At 41.4% G+C, this 20,861-nt stretch overlaps 1 protein-coding gene across 1 annotated transcript in view; it reads right to left on the bottom strand.

The window, feature by feature from the left end:
* ARMC3 (armadillo repeat containing 3) overlaps nucleotides 1-20,357 on the bottom strand; it is a 193,436-nt gene extending 173,079 nt beyond the window's left edge. Inside the window, exon 1 of the mRNA XM_055092481.3 lies at nucleotides 20,066-20,357. Coding sequence (XP_054948456.1) covers nucleotides 20,066-20,256 — 191 coding nt within the window. The 5' untranslated portion in view covers nucleotides 20,257-20,357. The remainder of the gene's footprint in view (nucleotides 1-20,065) is intronic.
* Nucleotides 20,358-20,861: the final 504 nt, after the last annotated feature.

The following is a 20,861-nucleotide window of genomic DNA, read 5'->3' as shown; positions in this document are numbered from 1 at the left end:
TAACCATCACAGTCACTAAGCTATGCAGATACTGGGTTTTTTTTAGCCAATATCATTTTCTATCTTTAACCACTTAAATAGCTATGTGGCAGACCCACCCTTGTGATGTCCTTCATCTTTCAGGTGCTTGAAAATATTCAAGACACTTTTGCCCTCAAAGAAAGGCACCCCACAAGGAAGGACAAGGCAGAAAGAGAGAGAAAGAGGGAGCCATTGCAGTCACAGCAGGAACAAGGCGTTCTGCTTCCTGAGGGAGCCATGCTGATCTGTGCTGCTGTTGTACAGCTCTCTGCGGAGGAAGGGCCTTGAAGTCATGGACCCTCCCCTCCTAGGAGAAGGCTCCTGAAGGGAATGGCAGGGAGGTGTGCGATTTCATCTCTAGCTTGGCGAAGTGTGCTTTCCTGCATTCATGCTTACCTCCCTCTCACCCTTTTTTTTTTTTTTTGAGATGTTTCACTCTTTTTGCCCAGGCTGGAGTGCAATGGCAGGATCTCAGCTCACTGCAACTTCTGCCTCCTAGGTTCAAGTGATTCTCCTGCCTCAGCCTCCCAAATGGCTGGGATTACAGATGCCCACCACCACACCCAGCTAATTTTGTATTTTTAGTAGAGACAGCGTTTCACCATGTTGGCCAGGCTGGTCTCGAACTCCTGACCTCAGGTGATCCACCAAAGTGCCTCCCAAAGTGCTGCGATTACAGGCATGAGCCACCGCATGCCGGCCTCTCACCCTTTCTGTAGCTCTGGAAAGACGCTACATCTATAAACCTGAGTTTCTTTTCCAAAAAATTTTTTTTAGAAAAATATATGAAATGCTTGGATGTTTGCTCCATCTCTCACCCTCCTAGCCATGCACTGTATTTATAGAGTGTATGTTGTATACCCAGTTCTTCTTTGGCCAAGAGAAAACTTTGCTTGATCAAAAATGATCACAGCTTTGCAACATCCCATAGAAGTTGATATAACTGAGAGTTATTTTCTCATTCTTACTCCACTCATATTTAATGACCACATGGAGAAAGAAAGCAGATTCAGAAGGTATTTGAATTACATCACCCTATATTCGAAACTAAATGAGAGCCAAGAGAAATACACACACATCCAGTTTATTAAGTAGTCAGGGATGTCCTTCTCTTTCAACTTGCCTTTCCCGGCGTGGCCCCTTGAGGGTTTCTTCAATTTGTGAAGATCCATAATGCAGATTCATGACCAGGATTGGAACTGCCCTGAAAACCAAAGCACTGGCTTTCAATGTGCACCAATTACTTTCACACCAACCTAATGTATAAGTGAGTCTGCTTTATAGAGTGGGAGGCAAGAAAAGCAAGGTCTTGATATTTGTGATATCAAAAGAAAATGTAAAGGGAACACAAGGGAGCCTCTGTTAATGTTCCATCTCATGATCTGGGGTCTAGTTAAGCAGCTATGTTCTTCATGAAAACTCATCAAAATGCACTTATTATTTATGCATTATTCTGTATATTTTTATGCATCAGTAAAAGGTTCACATTTTAAAAATCCATCATCTGGCTGGGCGCGGTGGCTCACACCTGTAATCCCAGCACTTTGGGAGGCTGAGGTGGGTGGATCACTTCAGGTTGGGAGTTCAAGACCAGTCTGGCCAACATGGTGAAACCCCGTCTCTACTAAAAATACAAAAATTAGCTGGGCTTGGTGGCAGGTGCCTGTAGTCCAAGCTACTCAGGAGGCTGAGGCAGGAGAATGGCTTAAACCTAGGAGGCAGAGGTTGCAGTGAGCTGAGATTACACTACTGTACTCCAGCCTGGGTGACGGAACAAGACTCCATCTCAAAAAACAAAACAAAACAAAACAAAAAATCCATCATCTAATTTGTCTAACGAAAGTCTAAGAAGCAGATTGTGTCCAATCCAATTGGTGTTATCCAATATGGTACCCACCAACCACATGTGGCTATTGAGTACTTGAGATGTGGCTAATCCAAACTGAGATGTGCTATAAGCATAACATGCACACTAGATTTTAAAGACAGAGTATGAACAAATGTAAAATATTTTATTAATAATTTTTATATAGATTATATGTTGAAACCATATAGTACAGATATATTGGGTTAAATCAAATTTTTAAATTTCAGTTGTTTCTTTTTGCCTTTGTTAATGTGGCTACTAGGAAATTAGAAATTATGTATGTGGCTCTCATTATCTTCTTTTGAACAGCAAGGTCCTAATGTCTCTAACTCTCCCACTAGACTGGGTGTGAAGTTAGTTACTGTAGATCCTGGCCTCACACACTCACACCTGATGGATATTTTCAATTGCTATAGCAATATCACAGAATATTTTATATTCTAGGTGGGAAAAGAATAATTACCAATCTTGATTTGTAAAGTTGGCTTAAATATATACACATTATACGTGACTTTTTTTTTAATTAACAGTGAATAGTGTAAAATGTTTTCAAGTTGAAAATAGTAAAAGTAACACTTCTAAAATGAACAAATCTAGCCAGGCACAGTAGCTCATGCCTGTAATCCCAGTACTTTGGGAGGTCAAGGCAGGAAGATCACTTAAGCTCAGGAGTTCGAGACCAGCCTGGGCAACATAGTAAGACTCTATCTTTGCAAAATAAAAATTAGCCAGGAGTAGTCCTAGCTACTTGGGAGGCTAAGGCGAGGGGATCACTTGAGCCCAGAAGTTCAAGGTTACGGTGGGCTATGATTACGCCACTGCATTCCAGCCTGGGTGACAGAGCAAGACGCTATCTCTAAAAAAGATAAAAATAAAAAAATAAAAATAATGGGCAAATCTGAAAAGTTTCAATTCAGTCAGTCATGAGTGCAGAACCACCACGGCAAAGGGAAAGAACCTTTCTTGGGTTTAGAGTCTTCCCCTTTGTCTAATATTTCTGCTTTCTGTTGTATACTTTTCCGTAATTGGTATTCAAGCTGTGAAAAACATTCTTCCATCAGCAGAATCTGGCACTATAGCAGGCTCTTCAGAAAGCAGGGTTGGCATTTTTAAAATTCACTCTGGATTTGTTAAGTGGTTTACAGCTGAGAAGCCAGAGGAGCTGACTTTTCACTGTATAAATTTTGAAAAAGCACAGAGGCAAGTATCTCTTTAAGAATTATGATATTCTGTGGGCCATATCATAGGCACATTATTAAAATATGCGCTCTTTTGACTATTATAGGAATCTAAAATTTGCTAATTATGTAATAGCGCACTAACAAAAGCATAATCATAGATACACAGTATTTGATGTATATCCCAGTTATTGGCAAACCTTGAAACTAGTTACATATTATTTCTAGAAAAATCAAAATTTGTCCCAAAAGTGTTAGACTCAAGTCAAGACTAGAAGTGCTTAAGTAGGCTTAGGAAAATTACCATTTCTTCCATGACAGTCATGGGGGAAACATCTATCAATGGAAGTTTAAGAAAATTGGGCACAGTAAGCAAGAGTGAAGGACGAATCACAGCAATTGCCTTTAAGCATTCTCCCGTTTGCAGAGATTCTAATCGTCACTCTAAAATGAATTATTTCACCACAAGGGGTTTGCAGTGAGAGGATTTTGTTTTTGTTTTTGCTTTTTTAGAGACAAGGTCTCACTCTGTCGCCCAGGCTGGAGTGCAGTGGTACAATCTTAACTTACTGCAACCTCGAACTCCTGGGCATAAGCATTTCTCTCGCCTCAGTCTCCTGAATAGTTAGGACTATTTCTAATTTTTTTTTTTATTTTGTAGAGACAGGGTCTTGTTATATTGCTCAGGCTGGTCTCATACTCCTGGCCTCAAGTGATCCTCCTGCCTTGGCCTCTCAAAATTTTTGTTCTTTTTATATGTAACACTAACCATTTTACATTCAACAGTCATTGGAAATACTCAAAGATTCAACATTTATAGGACAAACATTCTTTGAAAGTAGCAACACTGTCTAACAAATTTTAGTTGATATTCAACTTAACTATAACATTCAGAACAAAAAGAGTGGGGAAGATAAGAGATGGAGGAAAGAAATGAGACTGTCAAATCAGGGAGAGAGGAGGAATGAAAATGAATGGTACATTTTCTGGAAGTCATGAAAGTCATCAATCCGAGTTTAATATTTGATCTGAATGGTAAAGGAAGATGGTACTGGTGATATCAGAAGGGAATTCTAGTTCATTTACATCTCACAAAACACATCAACAACCTAATCTAGAAGATGAGCTACCATAGTTATATCAAGATATTTCCAATATGTGAATCATAGGATTCCTCCTTTTCTACTTGTAAAGCCCATCTGAATTCTTTGGAAATTTATCTGATTACAGGAAACAGCAGATAGACTGATGAAATACCTGTAGTTACATAATGCTAACTAGTTAATTTTTAGAGCCTCTCAGGTTGAGAATTTAAAATCTATTGTTCTTGTATCAACCCAAAAGGCATCTGTTCCAGGCATTTGTTAGCTAGCCCCTCAGCATACATTAGGTTAATTTTATGTAACAACTTGACTGGGCCACTGGGTGCCCAGACATTTGGTCAAACATTATTCTGGGTGTGTCTGTGAATGTGTTTCCAGATGAGATTAGCATTTGAATTGGTAGACCTAGCAAAGCAGTATACCCTCCCTAATGCGAGTAGACCCCATCCAATCAATTGAAGACTGAACAAAACAAAGAGGCTGAGTAAGAGAGGACTCCTCCTGCCTGACTGCTTGAGTTGGAACATGGGTCTTTTTCTCGCTTTCAGACTCAAACTGAAACATCAGCTCTTCTTGAGTTTCAAGCCAGCTGGCTTTCAGACTGGAACTTACTCTATCAGCTCTCCTGGTTCTCAGGCCTTTGGACTTGCACCGAGACTATGCCATCAGCTCTCCCTGGTCTCCAGCTTGCTAAGTACAGATCTTGGGACTTCTTTGCCTCTGTAATCATGTAAGTCAATTTCTTACAATAGATCTGTTTACGTAAATGTGTATATTTATATACACATTGTACTTTTACATGTATGTGACACCTATGAATGGATGGCTTCTTTTGGACTCATCGTATGTAGCTCTAGCTCTGTCCTGGGGAGAGGAAATTTGTAGGAAAGACCTTTTCATTTCTCCAGTTACTTCATTTCTCTCATGTAGATGGGCTTTGCTGCCCATAGGCAGGATGGACTTGTTGCCCCTGCCCATCATTGTCAGAGGGGAACAGGAATGCCCCTTCCCCAACTATCCCACCTCACAACATCTGCTCTGAAGCAAATACATACAGGAATCCATGAAAGTTTATACAGTTCTTGACTGAAGGGGTTTGAGTACCTACAGATTTAGGATGTGCTGGGGCAAGTGAACAAGTTTATTTTTTTTCATTTACATCATTTTGTCTTTATTTCTTGCAAAGAAATACCCTGATTGTGTTATGCACAGAGAGTATTCACATGCCCCCTGACCAGAGTTACTTCACAGTGAAGAATCTCAAATGCAAATCACTTCTCTAATTCTGAAAGAAAGAGGAAGATGGTACTGGTGGCATCAGAAGGGAATTCCAGTTCATTTACATCTCACAAAACACGTTGACAACCTAATCTAGCCAATGAGCTACCATACTTATATCAAGATTTTTCCAATATGTGAATCACAGGATTCCTTCTTTTTCACTTGTTTTCCAATATAACTCTATAAAATATATTGTGTCAAGAGATAATCCCTGGCAGTAAATGACAGTATATTTCTGCCAATAGGGAACTATTACATATAGTATGATTGTGTTATATAAAACTGGAGATATGATCCTTAATTACTTCATTTTTCTTTTACTTTACTTTATTTGGTGACATATTAATCTCTCCAGATCTGGTTTCTTGTGGAAGAAATTGAGATCATGCACTACAGTGATTTTTTCCTCTGTATCTTTCTACCCTTATCTTTGTAAGAAGCAATGGTTTGTCTACAAAAATGTGTTGCCTCACTATTAAATTTTAGAAACCAAGACCTACTATCTAATATATGTCACTTATTTTCAGGCTGCTTTATTCCCGGAGGCAAAAAAAAAAAATACCTGTTAGTGATTTTTCTTTTCTTAATTTAAAAGAAGGTGGAAATGATTTTTCTTTTTTAATTTAAAGGAAGGTGATTTATCTGAGAACTGTCAACAAATAAATGATCACAGGCCATGTACAATCAAGTTGACTGAGAGTAAGAATACTGTAGTGTCCAAATACACAGACTCTAAAAGGAGAAAACACAGTTTTGAATCCTGGCTCTTAAACTGAACAAATGTGTACCTTTGGGCATAGCATTTTACCCCTCTGATCCTGTTTCCTCATCTGTAAGAGGGGATAACGATGGCTAGCTCACAGATTTGTAAGGATCAAGTGGGATAAGTTTTGCATGCGCCTGGCACATGGTATTCGTTCATTCTACGTTACCTTTTATTATTTACCATTCCCCACACAAACTATTTTGAAGAGTAACCTTCAAATTCTTCCATCAAGCACATTAGGAAAATATAGAGGGGGCTGATGAGAACTGGGCAGGATCCCAAGTTTTCTGCTAAACAGTTTGGGGTTCAAGTCAGGGCTACAATGTAAAAGGACCAAGGTGCGGGTTCTATCTCCTAAGGGAGGGCCGCAGCCAGGGCTTGGAAATCAAGTAGCTCTGGTTTGAAGTGCTAGCACCACCGCTTCCCAGCTGGGCGATTTTGAGCAAGTCATTTAATACTCTGCAATCTCATGTTTCCCCATTTATAAAATGGGAATAATAATGTCCCCCGTAAGGTGGTGGTGAAGAATTAAATGTGATCTTATATATAAAGCATTTAGTATAGTACCTAACAGTAACATGTCAACAAGTGATAGTAGTTGTATTTAATATTGGGGAAGGGTTTATATTTTCTTTGTTAGTATTGATGTTCTTTAGGCTGGTCCAACTCTTTATGGGGCAGGAGTGTTTTGCAAGTCAGTGTGCAGTCAATTTCCATGTTCCTGTCTAGACCTGTGGAGTCTATAATCGCAGAAATCATTTCAGACCCCACCAGACAATAGGTTGGGTTTATTGCCTTCCTCTTGGGTCTGGCTGGAGAAGCTCAGGACTGGGTCCTGGTGAGCTAACATGTAGAAAGAAGCCACTGGGAGGTCCTGCAGGAGGCCGTAGTTCACAGTATCTTTACTTCTTCCTTTATTCTGCATTCCACATAACATGAGAAACACAGGTGAATCTTTAGTTAACGTGTTAAACTACCTTAAAATAGGTAGTTGAGCAGATGATTACGTTTTATATGTTGCCATTTATTCCATCGAAATGTTGAAGATTCATTTTGCTTTAGTCATTTTATAACTTCTGTAGAGAAAATGCGAAGCTGTAAATTTGAATAGTTCTATGATACTGCTACATCTTTTTGGGTACAGTGGATTAGACTGCTGGATACATAAAGGGTTATTTATAGGAATTAGTAGTATCTGTAATCATCATTATTGCAAACAATCACTTTCTTCGCCTGGTCTAGGTGATTCTGCATGTGTAAGGACAGTATAACAAAGTATCACATTTACATGTTTAATTCAATCTAATTTTTTCCAAACTGTCTTGTTCATTTTTAATGTGTTCTTTTATCCAGAAATACTTTCTTTCATATGATTCTTTTTTCTGAATAATGAGATTGTTTAGAAATGTCTAGTAGGATCCAGACATACTGTTCTCACTGATTTTCTATTATGGGGAACTTTTGGAGCTTCCTATTTGATATTTGCAAACATTCTGTCCAGGTTTGAGAGAGGCAGGCGGGCATATGACTTCCCCTTACATTCATTCATGAAAATTGATTTGAGTGTTTTTTAAAGAAAATCCACAAAGGTTTCCCCTTTCTACCCAAACATCTTTATCTCTAGATTCCTTTATTTTATTTTATTATTATTATACTTTAAGTTTTAGGGTACATGTGCACAATGTGCAGGTTTGTTACATATGTATACATGTGCCATGTTGGTGTGTTGCACCCATTAACTCGTCACTTAGCATTAGGTATATCTCCTAATTCTATCCCTCCCCCCTCCCCCCACCCCACAACAGTCCCTGGAGTCTCATGTTCCCCTTCCTGTGCCCATGTGTTCTCATTGTTCAATTCCCACCTATGAGTGAGAACATGCGGTGTTTGGTTTTTTATCCTTGTGATAGTTTGCTGAGAATGATGGTTTCCAGTTTCATCCATGTCCCTACAAAGGACATGAACTCTTCATTTTTTATGGCTGCATAGTATTCCACGGTGTATATGTGCCACATTTTCTTAATCCAGTCTATTGTTGTTGGACATTTGGGTTGGTTCCAAGTCTTTGCTATTGTGAATAGTGCTGCAGTAAACATACATGTGCACGTGTCTTTATAGCAGCATGATTTATAATCCTTTGGGTATATACCCAGTAATGGGAAGGCTGGGTCAAATGGTATTTCTAGTTCTAGACCCCTGAGGAATCGCCACACTGACTTCAACAATGGTTGAACTAGTTTACAGTCCCACCAACAGTGTAAAAGTGTTCCTATTTCTCCACATCCTCTCCAGCACCTGTTGTTTCCTGACTTTTTAATGATTGCCATTCTAACTGGTGTGAGATGCTATCTCACTGTGGTTTTGATTTGCATTTCTCTGATGGCCAGTGATATGAGCCTTTTTTCATGTGTTTTTTCGCTGCATAAAGGTCTTCTTTTCAGAAGTGTCTGTTCATATCCTTTGCCCACTTTTTGATGGGGTTGTTTGTTTTTTTCTTGTAAATTTGCTTGAGTTCATTGTAGATTCTGGATATTAGCCCTTTGTCAGATAAGAAGGTTGCGAAAATTTTCTCCCATTTTGTGGGTTGCCTGTTCACTCTGATGGTAGTTTCTTTTGCTGTGCAGAAACTCTTTAGTTTAATTAGATCCCATTTGTCAATTTTGGCTTTTGTTGCCATTGCTTTTGGTGTTTTAGACATGAAGTCCTTGCCCATGCCTATGTCCTGAATGGTATTGCCTAGATTTTCTTCTAGGGTTTTTATGGTTTTAGGTCTAACATTGAAGTCTTTAATCCATCTTGAATTAATTTTAGTATAAGGTGTAAGGAAGGGATCCAGTTTCAGCTTTCTATATATGGCTAGCCAGTTTTCCCAGCACCATTTATTAAATAGGGAATCCTTTCCCCATTTCTTGTTTTTGTCAGGTTTGTCAAAGATGAGATGGTTATAGATATGAGGCATTATTTCTGAGGGCTCTGTTCTGTTCCATTGGTCTATATCTCTGTTTTGGTACCGGTACCATCCTGTTTTGGTTACTGTAGCCTTGTAGTATAGTTTGAAGTCAGGTAGCGTGATGCCTCCAGCTTTGTTCTTTTGGCTTAGGATTGACTTGGCAATGCAGGCTCTTTTTTGGTTCCATATGAACTTTAAAGTAGTTTTTTCCAATTCTGTGAAGAAAATCATTGGTAGCTTGATGGGGATGGCACTGAATCTATAAATTACCTTGGGCAGTATGGCCATTTTCACCATATTGATTCTTCCTACCCATGAGCATGGAATGTTCTTCCATTTGTTTGTATCCTCTTTTATTTCCTTGAGCAGTGGTTTGTAGTTCTCCTTGAAGAGGTCCTTCACATCCCTTGTAAGTTGGATTCCTAGGTATTTTATTCTCTTTGTAGCAATTGTGAATGGGAGTTCACCCATGATTTGGCTCTCTGTTTGTCTGTTATTGGTGTATAAGAATGCTTGTGATTTTCGTACATTGATTTTGTATCCTGAGACTTTGCTGAAGTTGCTTATCAGCTTAAGGAGATTTTGGGCTGAGACAATGGGGTTTTCTAAATACACTGTCATGTCATCTGCAAACAGGGACAATTTGACTTCCTCTTTTCCTAATCGAATACCCTGTATTTCCTTCTCCTGACTAATTGCCCTGGCCAGAACTTCCAACACTCTGAGAGAGGGCATCCCTGTCTTGTGCCAGTTTTCAAAGGGAATGCTTCCAGTTTTTGCCCATTCAGTAAGATATTGGCTGTGGGTTTGTCACAGATAGCTCTTATTATTTTGAGATACATTCCATCAATACCTAATTTATTGAGAGTTTTTAGCATGAAGAGTTGCTGAATTTTGTCAAAGGCCTTTTCTGCATCTATTGAGATAATCATGTGTTTTTTGTCTTTGGTTCTGTTTATATGTTGGATTACATTTATTGATTTGCGTATGTTGAACCAGCCTTGCATCCCAGGGATGAAGCCCACTTGATCATGGTGGATAAGCTTTTTGATGTGCTGCTGGATTCGGTTTGCCAGTATTTTATTGAGGATTTTTGCATCAGTGTTCATCAAGGATATTGGTCTAAAATTCTCTTTTTTGGTGCTGTCTCTGCCAGGCTTTGGTATCAGGATGATGCTGGCCTCATAAAATGAGTTAGGGAGGATTCCCTCTTTTTCTATTGATTGGAATAGTTTCAGAAGGAATGGTACCAGCTCCTCCTTGTACCTCTGGTAGAATTCGGCTGTGAATCCATCTGGTCCTGGATTTTTTTTGGTTGGCAGGCTATTAATTATTGCCTCAATTTCAGATCCTGTTATTGGTCTATTCAGAGATTCAACTTCTTCCTGGTTTAGTCTTGGGAGAGTGTATGTGTCGAGGAATTTATCCATTTCTTCTAGATTTTCTAGTTTATTTGCGTAGTGGTGTTTGTAGTATTCTCTGATGGTAGTTTGTATTTCTGTGGGATCGGTGGTGATATCCCCTTTATCATTTTTTATTGCGTCTATTTGATTCTTCTCTCTTTTCTTCTTTATTAGTCTTGCTAGCGGACTATCAATTTTGCTGATCTTTTCAAAAAACCAGCTCCTGGATTCATTAATTTTTTGAAGGGTTTCTTGTGTCTTTATTTCCTTCAGTTCTGCTCTGATTTTAGTTATTTCTTGCCTTCTGCTAGCTTTTGAATGTGTTTGCTCTTGCTTCTCTAGTTCTTTTAACTGTGACGTTAGGGTGTCAATTTTAGATCTTTCCTGCTTTCTCTTGTGGGCATTTAGTGCTATAAATTTCCCTCTAAACACTGCTTTGAATGTGTCCCAGAGATTCTGGTATGTTTTGTCTTTTTTCACGTTGGTTTCAAAGAACATCTTTATTTCTGCCTTCATTTCGTTATGTACCCAGTAGTCATTCAGGAGCAGGTTGTTCAGTTTCCATGTAGTTGAGTGGTTTTGAGTGAGTTTCTTAGTCCTGAGTTCTAGTTTGATTGCACTGTGGTCTGAGAGACAGTTTCTTATAATTTCTGTTCTTTTACATTTGCTGAGGAGTGCTTTACTTCCAACTATGTGGTCAATTTTGGAATACGTTTGGTGTGGTGCTGAAAAGAGTGTATATTCTGTTGATTTGGGGTGGAGAGTTCTGTAGATGTCTATTAGGTCTGCTTGGTGCAGAGCTGATCAATTCCTGGATATCCTTGTTAACTTTCTGTCTCGTTGATCTGTCTAATGTTGACAGTGGGGTGTTAAAGTCTACCATTATTATTGTGTGGGAATCTAAGTCTCTTTGTAGGTCACTCAGGACTTGCTTTATGAATCTGGGTGCTCCTGTATTGGGTGCATATATATTTAGGATAGTTAGCTCTTCTTGTTGAATTGATCCCTTTACCATTATGTAATGGCCTTCTTTGTCTCTTTTGATCTTTGTTGGTTTAAAGTCTGTTTTATCAGAGACTAGGATTGCAACCCCTGCCTTTTTTTGTTTTCCATTTGCTTGGTAGATCTTCCTCCATCCCTTTATTTTGAGCCTATGTGTCTCTGCACGTGAGATGGGTTTCCTGAATGCAGCACACTGATGGGTCTTGACTCTTTATCCAATTTGCCAGTCTGTGTCTCTAGATTTCAAATTGGTTATTTTTCATCTTATTATTATTTAAATCAATTAAAGTTTTGAATTAGAAGAGAATTCGATTAAAATTAAATTACTTTGCCAAAACAGTAAATCAACTTGGGACTAAACCGTCTTAAATTGCATGTATTCTTTCATTGTTCACTCAGTCAACTTTTTTTTTTTTTTTTTTCAGATGGAGCCCGGCTCTGTCACCCAGGCTGGAGTGCAGTGGTGCAATCTCAGCTCACTGCAACCTCCACCTCCTGGGTTCAAGTGAGTCTTCTGTCTCAGCCTCTCCAGTAGCTAGGATTACAAGTGTATGCCACCATGCCCAGCTAGTTTCTGTATTTTTAGTAGAGGGGGGTTTTCACCATGTTGGCCAGACTGGCCTCAAACTGCTGACCTCAAGTGATATGCCCACCCCACCTTCCCAAAGTGCTGGCATTGCAGGCATGAGCCACTGCACCCAGCCAAATTTTTTCTTTTCTTTTTTTTTTTTTTTTGAGACAAGGTCTCACTCTTTTACTCAGGCTGGAATTCAGTGGCACAATCATAGCTCACTGCAGCCTCCTCCTCCTAGGCTCAAGTGATCCTCCCACCTCAGACTCCCACACAGTGGGGACTACAGGTGTGTACCAAGCTTGGCTCTTTTTTTTTTCCCCCCCCCAAAAACAACGTCCTTCTCTCTTGCCCAAGCTGGTCTGGCACTCCTGGGCCCAGGCGATTCTCCTGCCTGGCCTCCCAAAGCATTGAGATGAGATGGCACACATGAGCCACTGTGACCAATCTTTACTGAGCAATCTTTAATGACCAATCTTTATTGAGCACTGACTGTTTTAAGACATTAGGTAAAACACTGTGAGTGAAACAGAGATAGATTAGCAACCATCAGGAACTTCCCTCTGCAGGTTTGTAGTTTCATAGAGAAAACAAGATTTAGATGCAAATGCTTGTAACAACATTTACAGAGAAATCATGTAGACCAGAGGAAGGGAAGAAAGATGAAGCACCAGCCATTGGAACTTGGACAGGAAGGGATTAGTCCTGGCTTGAGGGAGGATTTGCACCTGCCTCTGTGCATCCTTTCCTGCATTTTCTGACTTTGCGTTCATTCTTTCTTTCACTATTTAATGATGCTCTTACCCTCTGGAATGGTTGAGTTAAAAATTACGACCAGGCAGGTACAATGGTGCTCCTGTAGTATCAGCTACTCCAAAGGCTGGGGCAGGAGAATTGCTGGAGGCCACAAGTTCAAGACCAGCCTGGGCAACATAGCGAGACCCTGTCTTGACACCAAATTTAAAAATTAGCTGGACATGGCAGCACATGCCTGCAGTCCCAGCTATTTGGGAGGCTGAGGCGGGAGGATCACCTGGGCCAAGGAGTTCAAGGCAGCAGTGACCTGTGATCATTCCACTGTACTCCAACCTGGGCAACAGAACAAGGTCCTGTCTATTAAAAAAAAAAAAAAAAAGGATAGACATTTCACCGGCTCTTGCAGTGCAAAACAGACATAGTCTCTGGGATATATAATATATAAAAGAACCAAATAAATAATAATAGTACAGGTGCTGATTTTGGATCTAAAAGATTAAGTTCTTGTTGTCTGTGTGTTAATTTAGAAATAGTCCTCCTCAACATTAACATCTATAGACGTTTGACCTAAGGTTTGAAATATTAGGGAATTTATTCTCTTTTTTTTTTTCCTCTGTTGCCCAGGCTGGACTGCAGTGGCATGATCTCAGCTCACTGCAACCTCTGCCTCCTGGGTTCAAGCAATTTTCCTGCCTCAGCCTCCCAAGTAGTTGGGACTATAGGCACACACCACCACGCCCAGCTAATTTTTGTATTTTTAGTACGGACGAGGGTTCACTATATTGGCCAGGCTGGTCTTGAACTCCTGACCTGAAGTGAATCAGCCGCCTTGGCCTCCCTAAGTGCTGGGATTATAGGTGTGAGCCACTGCACCCAGCTGATTCTCTTAACTGATAAAGGCCAAAAGGAACAAGGATCGACACTGACCAAGGCCTGACCTCCACAGAAGTGCTCCCAGCACAGGGAGGCCCCAGGAGTAGCAGAGAAAAATTCAGGCTGAAATGTTTGCAAACAGACATCCCCAAACACAGCGTTGGCATGAAGGAAACTCAGAGCACATTAGTCACTGCTTCAGTGGAGGAGTGGGAAGACCAGCCTCAGCCCGCTGGTGAAGAGCAAAGTTTAAAATAACCCTACTAAATTAGAACAGTGGTCAGGATGCTTTTTAAAGTTTGCTGAAGATAAATGCAGGGTAGGAGTCCCTCCAGGAGAGGGAAGTGAAGTATACAAATAGAAGATAAGATGTGACTGGCTACAGGGAAGGATGTCTTAAAACGAGCCAGCAATGAAAATAGATAAGCTGGAGTCAGTCATAACAGCAGCTTTTTAAAGACTGAACAGTGCCAGGATGTAAAACCAAGTCCCCAGGGGAACCATGAGATCACCCTCCCATTATACATGGTACTAGTCAAACTTTTCTAGGAGCAGGGTGTCCATTCCTGAGTTCTAGAATTAAGGGGCATGGAGAACTTGGAGAACATTCTATCCCTAAAGTCAACCAGGATTAGAAAATGGGACTTCTGCAAAAAAGTAAGGGCTCAAGATTGTTCATTATGATGAGAAAGCCAAGAGTTGATTAAATTGGCATCTTTAATTGGCAAGATTGTGTATGTGTGTAAATATGTGTGTATGTATGTATATATGTGTATTTAAATTCAGCTATTTTTTTCACCAGGGTACAATCTTTTTAGCTATAATATAAATATTTGGGGTTACATGTTAAGAGAATTGTCTAAAAATAGAGTTCAAACCCCAGTTTGAACAAACTCTGCTCTAAATTGAAAGCCATTTGCTTAGGGGTCAGAGGCCTCCTGGAGGGCCTGATCTTCTTGGTCTGATTTGACTTAATATTGGTAGGGATTACTGCCTAACGATTTATTTTTCTTCATTCCATTATTATTTTTCAGGCATCTTTCTTCTTCCTGGTCTACGGTTTGTTATAGTGTCCTCCCTTATCTACAGCTTTACTTTTTGTGGTTTCAGTTACCCGAGGTCAACCACAGTCCAAAAATATTAAACAGAAAATTCCAGAAAGAAACAAATTATAAGTTTTAAACTGGGCAGCATTCTCAGAAGGGTGATAAAATCTTGAATTGTCCCGCCCCATCCCACCTGGGACATGAATCATCCCTTTGTCCAGTGGATCCACATTGTACTACACACACATTAGTCATCAATAGCATCTGCTCCTGACATTCAGTCACTGCCATCAATTATGGTTCGATGATCCAGGTTCACCTGAAGCAGATGGTCCTCCTAATCGTCAGAAAGTCAATAGTAGCCCAACCCTACGTCACAATGTCTGTATCATTTACCTCACTGCATCTCATCACAAAGGCATTGTGGTATCCCACATCATCACAAGAAGGGTGAGCACAGAACAGTAAAATATTTGGAGAGAGAGACCACATTCCCACAACTTTTACTGCAGTATATTTTTAGAATCGTTCTATCTTATTATGAGTTACTGTTATTAATCTCTTACTGTGCCTAATTTATCAATTAAACTGTATCATAGGTATGTAGGTATAGGAAAAAACAATATCTATAGGATCTGGTACCATCCATGGTTTCAGGCATCCAATGGGGGTCTTGGAACATATCTCATGAGGATAAGCGGGGACTACCATATTCTCCTGTCTGTGTTTGTAACAAGAATGCTGCACTTCTAGGCACCGAGTTGCCTCCCAACCCCTTCCCCTCTGCCATCAGAGAAACTCTCCCACCTCCTCTGCTCTTCCTGAGCTTCCTTCATGCATCTTGCGTCAGCCGAAAGCTGTCTCTTCTCAGAAGACACTCCTTCCAATTGCCCGGGAATGCCTTTCTCTCACATGCACCCTATTATGGAGGTGGGCTGCCATCGTCTTTGCTCCTTGTTCCACTTGCATCCACTACTATTGTTCCCTCTTGCAGAAATTCTTGCTTTTTTGGACTTCGTGGTTTTCAGCTCAACCACTCCTTCCTGTTAGTTTCTTCTAGCCAATTCCTGGTCACTCCCTTCCCAGCCATTTGTCAAAGTCTTAGCATGTGGACTCAAAGTCCCACCATCCTGCCCAATAAATTCAACAAACACATGGCGTTCCGCTGTACCAAATGGCCTCTGATTCCTCAAGTTCTCATCTGCAATAGCTCTTCCACTCCACTCAAATCATCCATCCTAGTGCACACACATTGGGTCTTCCTGTCACTCCCCAGTCCCCCACTTGCAGAGTCACTGAAGCAAATGTCCTCTGAGCATCACTACTTCCCCTTGCCCTGGCTGACTCAGCTCCTTCCACTGAGGCCATTCCTCAGCCCCATCAGGATTTCAGGCTTGCAGCTCCATCCTCAGTCTCTCACTGCCTTGACCTTGTCCCGTCTGCACATCCTCCTCATCTGGCAGATGCCAAGGGTTCAGCAAGTTGATAGCCCTTTTGCCAATACTCTATATTCCCTTGCCCTTTGAGCTTTTTTTGTTTGTTTCCCTCTTCTGGCAAACTCTCACCCCTAATGAATCCAGCTATTTGCATTCCAACCCCCAGCAGCTGAACTCTTCTGAAGAAAGGCACGCAATGGAGCAGACTGGCTTTATTGTAAATGCATAAAAATGAATCTCAGGGCCTAGTGCGGTGGCTTATGCCTGTAATCCCAGAACTTTGAGAGGCTGAGGTGGGCTGATCACTTGAGGTCAGGAGTTTGAGACCAGCCTGGCCAACATGGTGAAACCCTGTCTTTATTAAAAATACAAAAATTAGATGGGCATGCTGGTGCAGCATGCCTGTAATCCCAGCTACACAGGAGGCTGAGGCAGGAGAATTGCTTGAACTTGGGAGGCATTAGTTGCAGTGAGCCCAGATTGCACTACTGCACTCCAGCCTGGGCAACAGAGTGAGACCCTGTCTCAAAAAAAAAAAACAAATGAATCTCAGATGGACCCTCTTACTACATATTTTGATTAACTCACTCTCCTACTTTCCATCAAAACTTCTGCAGAGCTTCTCCCCTCCTTTGGTGACAGCCACTCTCACACCACATGCACACACAGACACACGCATCTGCCCCTTCTTCCTCAAACTCAGCAGAAACTTTGCCATCTACAACACAAAGAAAATTGAAGCTGTAACAGAAGGACTCTGGGATTGTTCAGAACACTCTTTGCCAGGCTCTGGTGGTGCAGGACTTTTTTGTCTTGCCCTCATCTCTCTGGCTACCCCATTTCCTTTGTACAAACCTGGCCATTAAATATCCACCATGTTATGCCAGAACTTTTCTTCACTCCGCGTGCTTTTCTTAGGCATTCTTAGCAATGACAAACTTGCACAGATGACTCACAAATGCGTATCTCTAGACCAGACATTCCATCGGCGCCTCCGACCCATCTGTCCACCTGTCAACCTGTCATCTCCATGCAGACATCACAAAGGCACAGCAAAAGTTCCTACCTAAATCGCGCATCTTCCCACCTTCCAATCCATGCTCTTCTTCTACCTCTCTTATTTCAGCAAAAGATACTACCATCTTTCCTGTTCTACAAGCCAGGTATCTAGGCATCATCCATAACCTCCCTGTCTCTCTCACCCACTATTGATTCTAACACCTTGTCCTGCTCATTTTACCTCCTAAATACCTCTCAAATCCATCTCCACACTAACCCAGGCAACCATCAGTCCCAGCCTGTATAATGTCAGTAGCTTCTTCCTGCCACAGCTTAGACCACCACACTACTCATCCTGTAACCATACTTTACCCTTCTCCTCCACTCAGAAGCCAGAGTGATCTTTTAGAAACATAATTCTGAGAACGCAGCTCTTCTGCTAAAACTATTCAACAGCTTCCATTGCTCTAAGAATAAAGAGAAAATTCTTTATCCTGCTATTTCCTGAGATAGATGCCCTTGGTGGCTGTTTAGGTCATGCTTCTTCATGCCACAGGACCTCTCTCGTGTTGTTCCCTCTATTTGGAAATGTCAGTTTTCTAGCAAAGACTTCTCTTGTGGCTCTGATTGTCAAACTGTTGCCACGCAATCAATGGGCTTGCTGCCTGATGCACACAGAGGCCAATATGATGGCACCAGCTTTTGAGAAAAGAAAAGCTTTATTGTCATTTAACTCACAAGGAGACAGGAGGAAATGCTCAAGTTTGTCTCCTGGAGCTAGGTGCTGAGGCAGGTTTTATAAGCATAGGGTAATGAGGTGTGATCTGATTGGATCTCACAATGAGGTGATGCCAGGAGGCATGAGCTGATTGGATCCTGCCATGAGGTGATGACCTCACTCAATCTGGTTGGATCCTGGATTCTGCCATGTGGTGCCTGCTGCTGCTTTTTTTTTTGAGATAGAGTCTTGCTCTTTTGCCCAGGCTGGAGTGCAGTGGCATGATCTAGGCTCACTGCAACCTCCGCCTCCTGGGTTCAAGCGATTCTTCTGCCTCAGCCTCCTGAGTAGCTGTGACTACAGGCGAGCACCACCATGCCCGGCTAATTTTTGTATTGGCCAGGATGGTCTCAAACTCCTGATCTCATAATCCGCCCACCTCAGCCTCTCAAAGTGCTGGGATTACACATGTAAGCCACCGTGCCTGGTGCAGTGTCTGCTTCTTAATTCAGTCTCTGCTCCTCAGGCTGAGCATTTAGGTTCTTGTGGTTGCACACTTGGGCATGGTCAGGTTACATAAGCTTCAACCTCGGGGGCTCTTGGCAATAGAGAAACAACTCACAACTTTGTTATGTAAAAGTTGAGCCAGATTGGTCTGGTGCAGTTAGAAAGTCTCCCTACTATAAAATATCCTTCAATATGGCTTCAGTTTTACAACTATTAGTATGATTATTTGACTGATGTCTTTCTCCCCTTGCTAAGGAATGCTGCCCTGTGAGCATAGGGACCCTGTAAGGGCCTGGTTCCTTATTGTCTGCCTAGCACATGACAAAATGTCAAGCACAAGGTAGGCAATCAATCAACTTTTGTTAAAGGAACAAATGAATAAATGATCAGTATTACGTCTTTGTGTATCTCTATAGAAATATTGATTAATTTATCATGTAACCTATAACTTAGTTCATAGGAGAGGATACCATTCTTTAAAATCAACTCTTGGCCAGGTGCAGTGGCTCACACCTGTAATCCCAGCACTTTGGGAGGCCAAGGCGGGTGGATCACCTGAGGTTAGGAGTTCGAGACCATCCTGGCCAACATGGTAAAACCCCCATCTCTACTAAAAATACAAAAATTAGCCAGGCATGGTGTCGGGTGCCTGTAATCCAAGCTGCTCGGGAGACTGAGGCAGGAGAATCACTTGAACCCGGGAGGTGGAGGCTGCAGCTGAGATCACACCACTACACACTCCAGTCTAGGTGACAGAGTGAGACTCCATTTCAAAATAAAATAAACTCTTTGCTGTATAAGTAGCATATCATAAATCATTTTTTATGATTTATGATATGCTCATCTCCCTCTTAGATGACAAAATATGCAAATATTCTGTTTGCATGGCAGTTTTGTTTCAGAGTTCCCTAATATTTTGTAATATTACTCCACTTACTGTAGAATTTGAAATTAAGGAAATATTTGGGTTTTCAGTTTGGACCTTTTGATTTCTCTTCCTTTTTTTCACTCACTGATTTGCGTTTAAACTTCTACTTCTCTCTACTTACCAGACTCTGCTTCCTAACAGAGACCTTCCAGGATGAAAGGGCTTGTGGTTGGAGCTCAGCCACGTTGGTGCCGGGCAGTCATAGTGGCTGCATTGTGCAGGGCGGCGCCTGTGACTGTCAGAGCCCGGCAGCCTCTGCTCCAGCTCCGGGACAGATTGTTCTCACTGCTGTTGCTCTGATTAGTTGTTTTTCTGATTCTAAACTTGGCTTTGCAGTCTGAGTTATTTCCTATTTAACCTCACATGCAACGTGGCATCTGGCCATGCCTCCTGAGAAGGCTTCTCTGATTCTGCCAGTTGAAATATAACTTGGTTTGTGTATGTGGGCTAGACCCTCCTGAGTCTGTCCCCTGGGAAGGGAAATAGGTTCTTCTGGTGAAGGTGACCCGGACCCAGAACTAAGCACATTTGCAGAACATTTGGATTGGTCTTAAGGTCCCCTGCCTACCCACACATTCCAGCTTATTCCTCCTTCTTCCACTCCCCACCCCAAGCCACTTCCCACTTGGGACCACTAACCCTGATCCAGCAGCTTCTTACCTCCTGTGGTTCCAGTCAGTCCTCTTCTCTCTCTGTGCTCTCCTTCTCTGCCCATCTATGTGCGTTTCCTTCACGCGCTCTTCTTCCTCTTGCCACTGAACACGAGTATCCCTCAGGCCGCCACCTTGACATCTTCTCATTGCACTTTGCCCACCCTCCTTGGGAAGTCTTTCATCTGGAATAGATAGCATCAACTCGAACCTCCATCCTGACTTTCAGATCCATATATTCAATGCCACTTGCAGAGTTTACCACTCACTGCTGTTTCATTGGACAGTATGATGCACATAAAAGTGTTTAAGGCAAAATAGAGAGGTTGACAGTTCCATAGGAAGCCAGTAGGAATGGCGCTTCTAGGGGCAGAGAGCTTTGCAGTGGCCTTCGATTCCCATCACATAGGATCTATTTGACTATATTATCAAGCCCAGATATGCTTCCTTTGCAGAGGGGACAGGTTGCAATCATTATCCTCCTGTGTGATGACATCTTAAGTGGCAAGTGACATTCTTGTCAACCACCAATATGGCTAGGATATGAGTATGCATGATGCATTCTACCGTATATTTTCTCTTTTGAGGTTTAGAAAGATACAAGAGCACTCTTAAAACTGTAGAACAAAATCTCTTTGATAATATCATGGGGAAATTGCCACTGAAAACCCATTGGTGGAAATGTTCAGTCACTAGTATACAAATGCATTTCATATCTAATGTTGTTTTTTGAATTTACCCTTAATATTGGGCACTATTTACAATTAAATGAATGGCCACAATGTAACTATTAATGATAAAATGTC

Source organism: Pan paniscus, chromosome 8 (assembly GCF_029289425.2).
Source record: "Pan paniscus chromosome 8, NHGRI_mPanPan1-v2.0_pri, whole genome shotgun sequence".
Lineage (NCBI taxonomy): Eukaryota > Metazoa > Chordata > Mammalia > Primates > Hominidae > Pan > Pan paniscus.
This window is presented reverse-complemented; position numbering and strand designations above follow the sequence as displayed.